Raw genomic sequence first — 8904 nt, 5'->3', positions numbered from 1 at the left:
CTACACCATATATGTCACATTATGCTAATCAATCAGCTAGAGGTTTTCTCTCTCTCTCTCTCTCTCTCTCTCTCTCCCCTTGTTCTCTTTTTTAATTAATCAAACCCGTATTGATGTAATTTACTCTCATAGACACACACACACGCAAGTATCACACGCGAGGTGACAATCTGTGTCCGTCTGTCCGTAACCTTTTCGCCTCTCTCTCTCTCTCTCTCTCTCTCATGATTTATCCAGTACCTACAGGCTACATTGCAATTCGGATTTTTTCTGCCGAGAACGTACATTTTACACACTTTATCCGAGACAAAGATCATTGTGGGCATCAGGAATACGCAGTTGCATAGTTGAGATTGAGAAAGAGAAGAAGAGAGTTTCAACGTCGTAGGAAACTATTCCAAGAGACCTTAAAAATCAGCAGATGGATGGGTATGGTCTTTTGAAGTCCGGGATCAGCAGATGAGATGGGTTTTGCTGATCAGGGCAGGTCTTCTGAGATGGCCACTCTTTCATGGTGGCGGCGGCGCAAGCACGTGGATGCGAAGGGCCGCAAAAGCCATCAGCTTGCAAAGACTCTCTCTGCCTTGCAGCTCATCCCTATTGGTATGCCTCCTTTCTGCTTGATGAATTGCATATTTCAAGCTTGTCTGCGAGTTGTACATATTGCTCTATTTTCCGTTTGTGACAGTTTTGCTCAGCTTTAGGAATTCATACACTGGACACTGGTATGCACACACACAGACTTTGGCTCATGTGCATGCACAGAGAGACACACAAAACATGCTTTCTCAAAATTTACACACACACACACACACACACACACACACACACACAGTATGTATGTATGTATGTATACACGCATGTATATACATACATATTGTAGAAATATATACATATGCATGTACATACATAGGTATCTATGTATCTATATATACATATGTACACTTGTTGGAAGCTTTAATTAAGTTCTTTAGCTTTTTTCTCTTATGCCTTTCTAAAAGTATTTTTAAGTGAATAATGGTTTGTTTTCATCTAGTGTTGTTGAGTAATGAATAAAGCGATTTAGTTTTTCCATTTTCTGTTTTGTTGTGTCCCTTGCTTTTACATATGTATACCTACACACACACACACACACACACACACACACACACACACACACACACACACACACACATGGATGTTGCTGTTGCAAGCACCGCCAATGGCCAAGGCCGCTGTTGGACGCGGCAAGTCTGCTTGCCACTCGGCGTCCCTCCTGTTGTGCGTTCGCTTGCAACCCATTTGTCGCGTTGAAGGTTGCCATTGTTGCTGTCTCCACCGGTGACCAGTGTGCACTGATCATTGCTGCCGACTGGTTATGCTCGCCCTTGGCCTCTGGCTAACCTTTCCTTTGCAGATTTTTTGTTTCTTTCTTTGTGTGTGGTCTGTTTTTTTACGTCTTCTGACGGTTTATTGCCTTTTCCTTGTGTGTGGGATGGGTGTGCTTGTGAGTTTGTTTGTTTTCTTTTTCATGTTTGTGTGTTCCTTGTTTGTTGTTTTCGCTCGTATTCGTGTTGGATGTGGGTAGGTGTTTTGTGGATGTGTGAGTGGGAGTGGGTGATTGGATGCCATTTTGTTTTGGTTGGTCTTTGGTGTATGTTTTCCCTTTGGGGGTGGCTGTGTTGGCCTCTTCAATGTGTTGATACCCTCCCTATGAAGGCAACTTGATGGGTTTGGATAGATGAGAACTTTCACTCCTACTTTTGGACCAGTGGTTTCCTCATGTTGTTGCTCCTCCTCTTATTCATTCTCGCCTTGTTGATGGTTGCAGTGCTTTGTGCTTCACAATCATTGGCTAGAGAGGTTGCATCCTCTTGCTATTGGACCATGTCATAATCTATCCTTTCCTAGGTGGCTAGAGGGCTTTCCCACATGGTGCCACAATCTGGGCTTACCCTAACAAACGCCCCCATAAGCCAAACTTGGGGTTTTACAAAGATTTGATGTGTTTTGTGGTTCATGTGTTCATATATGGGCATCATTTTGGTGAGTCAAATGTAGCACCCAAAATACAATGGTGTCCTCCCAGAGAATTGTCAACTGTGCACGTGTCCTATGTTGAGCGCGCGGAGGTGTGTGCAAGTGGAAGAGCACGCGAGGAAGTGCAGTGTGTGTGCAGAGAGGGGTGGCGAAAGCCAGCAGGAGAGGAAGCGCTAGCAGAACGAAGAGGGAGAGAGAGAGAGGGATCACGATTTTGGGGAAAACTCACCAGGGAAAACTCAATAAGTGAGTTTTGGGTTTTCCCACTTTTATTATAAGTGACCTTTAAAAAATGTGTCCAGGTTCCCAGGTTCATATTGAACCTGGACAAAGTATAAAAATGTACAAAAAGGGGTTATTTAGGCCTTTAACCCAACAACCTCCCACTTAAAGGCATAAATGACGCCTTTAAGTTAACTAACTCCCACCAGTTGTATGCAATGCTCATGTTGAGCCTTAGCAAGACTCTTGGTGAGAACATCTGCAGGGTTATCCTGTGTGTGAATCTTAATCAAGGTGACTAGACCATCCTCCAATACCTGTCGTATGAAGTGGTATCGCACATCAATGTGCTTTGTCCGTGCATGAAACATGGAATTCTTGGCCAAATAGACAGCACTTTGGCTATCACATCCCAAGACAGGAGTACTAGCAGGCATACCAAGCTCTTTGATAAGTCTGCCCAACTATATGGCCTCTTTAGAAGCCTCAGTGGTGGCTGAAATATATTCAGCCTCAGTAGTAATCAATGCCACAATTTTCTGCAGTCGTGAACACCAAGAGACAACACCACCAACAATAGCAAACACATAGCCACTAGTGGACTTCCTGGTATCCAAGTCACCTGCCATATCTGCATCACAATAGCCTTGCAACTTCATGTCACTTTTGCCATAGCATATACGCCTAGATTGTGTACCTGACAAGTATCTCAGAATGCATTTCCCAGCTTTCCAATGTGCTTTGCCGGGATTGGACATGTATCTACTAACAACTCCCACCGCATGGGCAATGTCAGGACGAGTGGCAACCATAGCATACATAAGAGAACCACAAGCTGATGCATAAGGGATTCCCTTCATAGCATTCATTGCCACGTCATCCTTTGGGCAATCGGCTTTGCTAAGTTTTGTGTGTGGAGGTAAAGGTACTCCAAGTGACTTAGCTTCAGCCATGTTAAACCTGTCAAGTACTTTAGCAATGTACTTTTCTTGAGATAAAAAGAGCAATTTCAGCTTTCTATCTCTCTTGATTCTCATGCCCAAGATGTGCTCAACATCACCTAAATCCTTCATTGCAAAAGCTAAATTCAGCTGACGTTTAAGAGCATCAATGGTAGACTTATGCTTCCCAGCAATCAACATATCATCTACATATAGCACAAGGATTATAGGACTTCCATCATTATCTTTCTTTGTATACAAACAATGGTCTGAATGGCTGCGTTTAAAGCCTTGAGACAGCATAAAAGTATCGAACTTTTTGTACCATTGACGTGATGACTGCCTCAAGCCATACAGTGCCCTTCTTAGTTTGCATACAAGTTCCTTTCTATCAGGAACTACAAAACCCTCAGGTTGCTTCATGTAGATATCTTCATCAATGTCACCTCGAAGAAAAGCTGTTTTTACATCCATTTGATTCAATTCTAAGTCAAGCACTGCAGCGAGAGCAAAAAGGACACGCAATGTCGTAAGCTTTACAACAGGAGAAAAGATCTCTTGAAAGTCAATCCCCTCTTTCTGTGCATATCCTTTGGCAACTAACCTTGCTTTATACTTGGGCTTTCCATCAACACATTTGACCTTGTAAACCCATTTGTTAGGAAGAGCCTTTCTTCCTTTAGGCAATGGCACAAGATCCCAAGTATTGTTTGCATGCAAAGATTTGATTTCCTCTTGCATCGCAAGCTCCCACTTACTGCTTAACTCACATGATTTTGCCTCTTTATATGTAAGAGGCTCTCCCTCATTTGTCAACATAACATGATGCAAAGAGGGCTCAAAGCGCTGTATCAACCTTTTGACACGAGTAGACCTGCGTACCCAATGATCTACATTCTCAGGCACAGGTTCTACATCACGAGGCAGCTCATTTTCAGCATACTCATGCTGCTGAAAATCATTTTCAGCCATGACAGGTGGCTGTCCATCCTCATTTGGAGCATCTAAATCATGTCCTACCTCTTCTGGCTCAAGGTTAACCGGCTGATTATCAATTTCAGCTTGCGGTAATGCATCCTGAGGCTCTTTTTCAACATCAATAGGTGGCAAGAGAGGCTGAAATTTGACCGATTTCTTGTCAATTTCAGAAGATGTAGCATTTTTCAACAATTTAGCCTCATTGAACACTACATCTCGGCTGCGTACTACCCTCTTAAACTGAGGCAACCATATCCTGTAGCCCATTTGACCCTCTTCCCCATAACCTAGGAAGAGTCCTTGGATGGACTTGGCATCTAGCTTTGTCCTCAAGTCATTATGAACATGGACAAAAGCCTCGCAGCCAAACACTCTTAAATGATCATAAGAGGCAGGTTTGCCAGACCAAACCTCCTCTGGAATGTCATTTTTCAGCGTACTGTTAGGAGAGCGATTGCATACATAAACTGCAGTTTTCAAAGCCTCTCCCCAAAACCCATGAGGGAGATTAGCCGTGGACAACATGCAATGCACTCTCTCACATAAAGTACAGTTATACCTCTCAGCTGCACCATTAGAAGATGGATTATAAGAGGCTGTCAACTCCCTTTTAATCCCATATTCTTCGCAATAACGTTGAAATTCAGCAGACGTGTACTCCCCCCCATTGTTAGATTTCAGACATTTAAGCTTACTACCCTTTTGTGTGGTCACAAAAGCATGAAACCTCTTAAATGCATTAAATGTCTCACTCTTATTCTTTAACAAATATGCCCAGCCTTTCCTAGTGCAGTCATCAATGAATGTAACAAAGTATGATGCACCACCAAAAGACTTAACAGGCATTGAACATACATCGGAGTGAATTAAATCAAGAGCATTAGCTTTGTGCGAGACACGAGAATAATAAGAAGACTTCTTTTGTTTACCATACAAACAGTCATTACAAAAATCTAACTTGGTGCCCTTTACATCAACCCTCTTCAAAGAGGAGAGCACATCAAGTCCCTTCTGGCTCATATGGCCAAGTCTTTTGTGCCACAACTCCAAATGAGAAGCAACTTCGGCCGCTGCAAGAAACTTGCCAGGCAAAGCTTTGCTATATAAATAGTACAATGTACCACTCTTGCATCCCTTGACAATGAGCATTGATCCCTTAAGCAACTTCCATGAACCCCCCACAAAAATGGTTGTATAACCCTGTGCATCCATCTGGCCAACAGACAATAGACTCTTCTTGATGCCTGGTACATACCTTACATCTTTAAGCATAAACTCTTGGCCATTGTTTAATGCCAAGCGCACAGTGCCTATTCCTTCAATGTCACAAGCATGGTTATCCCCAAGGTAAACCTTGCCATACTTGCCTGCATGATAAGAAGCAAAATACTCCACAGATGGAGTCACATGAAATGAGGCACCCGAGTCTACTATCCAAGACTGTGTAAGGCCATCATTTGCACTTAGCAACGCATCAATGACATCTCTACGTGAGATAAGCATGTCTTCTGCATTTGCTACAACAAAATCTGAGGGGCATGAAGCTGCAACCAAGATCTCCTCACTGTCGGATAACTCTGTGATAACCACACTAGAGGATACATTGATAGTCTCCGAATCCTTGGAGGAGGTACCTGCTGATTTTTCCCCTTTCTTATCCTCTGTCTTTTTCTTTTCCTGTGATTCCTTCTTTCTTTCCTGCTCTTTCTTGAAATACCTGCAATCTGGCTTCTTATGGCCTTTTCTGCCACACTGGTAACAAGTCACATCCTTATACCTAGACTTGCTTTTGCTCTTGTTTTGAGTCTTGGTATTTGTATTTTGCTTCTGACTTCTGCCTCTCGCATTGTAAGCAGAACTGTCACCTTCTCCACCACTAGACTTGCGTCTAATTTCCTCATTTAAGATGGAGCCTCACACTCCGTCATATGTGAGGTTGGGGCTATTACTCAAAGAAACCACAATCGTTTCCCAAGAGTCTGGCAAAGTCATCAACAAAAATATGGCTTTCAACTTGTCATCAAAAGGTTGAAGCCCAGTATCCTGTAGCTGACTCATAACACTGGTGAAAGCACCTAAGTGCTCAGAAGCCGACTTGGCTTCGTCAAGCATCATGTTCACCAGTTTGCGCATCAAATGCACCTGATTCACAGGGGTGGCATTCTCATAAGTGGCCTTCAACTTATGTCAAATTGCATGTGCAGTGTGACCCAGTGTGACATAAAAACGCGTTTCATAGGTATGAAACCTCGAAACCCCGAAACGGACGAAACGTTTCGGCGAAACTCACGAAACGGGAAACTGTCCGAAAAAAAAAAGTCAATTTTTTGAAAAAATTTAGCGATTTTTAAAAAATTTCAATAGTTTAAAAAGATTTTTTTGTACTCTCTTTGCACTATTGCCTCTCTTTTATGCACATTGTACATACATATACATACGTACATATATGTATATATGTACACACGTATATGTATGTATGTATGTCTATTATACACGTGTGCTTATACATATGCATATGTATGTGTATAAACACTAATAAGAGTACATAATAAAACCAGTTTACTAGTCCGTATGTACACACACACATGAATCTTTAATCTATCCATCCATCCATACATAGATACATACATACATACATCCATACATGCATGCATGCATATATAAATAAATATATATTTTTATATCTTTATTTAAATGTATTTCTACGAAACCCGTTTCATAATTTTTGTGCCCTGAAACGAAACGTTTCAAAACCTCGAAACCCCGAAACGGGCGAAACCACGAAATGTTTCATGTCACACTGGTAGTGTCCAAGCCCTTTACGTCCACCAGAATGTCATCGGTCACATCCATTTTGATATAGGCCTTTGCCCTCTTGTTGAGCTTGGTCCAATCCTCATCCGGTATATTCTCAGGCTTTACAGCCAAAAGGACGTCCTCACAATCCTTGAGGAACAAAATCCCCTGCATCCTGTCCTGCCATAGGTAGAAACCTGTACCGTCAAATCTCTTGATTTCCATCAAGCTCTTGGCATCAGACGACGAGGAAGTAGAGGCCATTTACACGGATAAAAATGCAGCAGAAAGTGTCTACACAAAATCTGAAAATTTTCAGTGATCACAATGTACCGCACGTTGCATACAATGTGCTGAAAATTTCAGCAAATAACAAGTATCCCCAATGCGTACTTGCATAAACCCACAAAAGGCGTACATAAAAACAGTCCACTTTTGAATTTTCTGTAAATTTACTGTTTTGGCGCATCAATTTGCATCAAATGGACCTGTTTTGAGTGGGAAAAGCAAGGGGCATTCACGGGAATTGATTTAGAACACTTGCGTTTTGCTGTTTTGACCTGTAATTTTTTGGTTTTTACTAGTTTTGACCTAATTTCAGCCTGTTTTAGGCTGTTTTGGAAACCCTAATCACCCTAGGTGACACCAGAAGCAAGGGGCTTCGCGATGAAAGCGGAAATTTGACGCGAGAGAAGCCTTTCGCTTGCTGTCCAGCCACCCGCGCAAAGCTTCTGAAACCCTAATCTGGCTCTAATACCAGTTGTTGAGCGCGCGGCGGTGTGTGCAAGTGAGAGCACGTGAGGAAGTGCAGTGTGTGTGCAGAGAGGGGTGGCGAAAGCCAGCAGGAGAGGAAGCGCTAGCAGAACGAAAAGGGAGAGAGAGAGGGCTCACGTTTTTGGGGAAAACTCAATAAGTGAGTTTTGGGTTTTCCCACTTTTATTATAAGTGACCTTTAAAAAATGTGTCCAGGTTCAATATGAACCTGGACAAAGTATAAAAATGTACAAAAAGGGGTTATTTAGGCCTTTAACCCAACATCCTAGAGATTTGTAGGCAACTAGGTGATAAGTCAAAATACAAATGTGGTGCTTTCAAAAGGTTTTGTCTATGTGGTCCCGATGTCAAAAGACCATATGTGTTGTTGATGCCATCTTCAAATCTGCAAAGTTGTTTGTCGATGTTTACGTCAAATTTTGCTCCGTCTTCATTTCATTGTCGTCGTCGTTTGTTGTGTCTTTTTCTTCATGTCGTTCTCGTCTATTCTTTTTGATCTTCATTCGTCCATTGTGTTGAGGATGCGGCCTTCATGGCCAATCTTGTAGTGCACACATACATAGCAAATGTGGTGTGCATCTTATGTGTGCTCATGTTTATGGACGGTCTTATTGTATACATGATGTATAGGTAGTGTCTAAAACCCATGTTTATGTGTGTAGTGCTTCTATGCACATGTGTTACATGCATATCAATAATTGTCCACATTGTGTGTGTTCTCATGTGCGTTGTGCTTTCATACACATATATTTCATACATTTTTATCATGGCATAAAATGCCATTTGGGACTCGTTTTATTTTTGGAGACTTGACTGTTGCGGGACCCTCGGCTAAGAAGTGTTTATAATATGGGGCCAAGCCGAAATAGAGCCCTTAGTAAGGGAATCTTTGTGACTCGTGGAAAACTACTTGTCGTCGTAGACAGTGACCGGAAGCAATGGTACTATTGGCTGGTTGTAGGCAGTAGGCGGTGGCAATCGATCGAAAAAAATCTATTCGGTTTGGGCGTCCGGCCGGACCCCCAACCTCATTCAATTGCAATTGGGAGCCAGTTTGAAGTCTGTTGGTGCCTTAAAAGGCTTGTGAGGCCGTGGGATTGCACCCTTACGAACCCGACATAAGTATAAAACCCTTTTGAGGCGTTAACACACGTCCGTCCATGTTGCTCTCCTT

The 8904-nt window shown here is 42.4% G+C and overlaps 1 protein-coding gene across 4 annotated transcripts in view; it reads left to right on the top strand.

Annotated features, from left to right (window-relative positions):
- The first annotated feature begins 170 nt into the window (after nucleotides 1-170).
- Nucleotides 171-8904, top strand: part of LOC147454569 (cationic amino acid transporter 4, vacuolar-like) — a 68705-nt gene continuing 59971 nt past the window's right edge. For 2 of the 4 annotated variants that reach the window (XM_086516482.1, XM_086516480.1), the window contains exon 1: nucleotides 173-603. In XM_086516482.1, coding sequence (XP_086372608.1) covers nucleotides 465-603 — 139 coding nt within the window. In that variant the 5' untranslated portion in view covers nucleotides 173-464. Of the gene's footprint in view, nucleotides 604-8904 lie in introns of all 4 variants that reach the window. The other 2 variants (XM_086516483.1, XM_086516481.1) reach the window with 2 other exon arrangements.

The sequence above is a fragment of the Adiantum capillus-veneris genome, chromosome 7 (genome assembly GCF_014529385.1).
Source record: "Adiantum capillus-veneris isolate H3 chromosome 7, ASM1452938v2, whole genome shotgun sequence".
Classification (NCBI taxonomy): domain Eukaryota; kingdom Viridiplantae; phylum Streptophyta; class Polypodiopsida; order Polypodiales; family Pteridaceae; genus Adiantum; species Adiantum capillus-veneris.
Note: the sequence above shows the minus strand (reverse complement) of the source record. Positions and strands in the feature narration are given on the sequence as shown.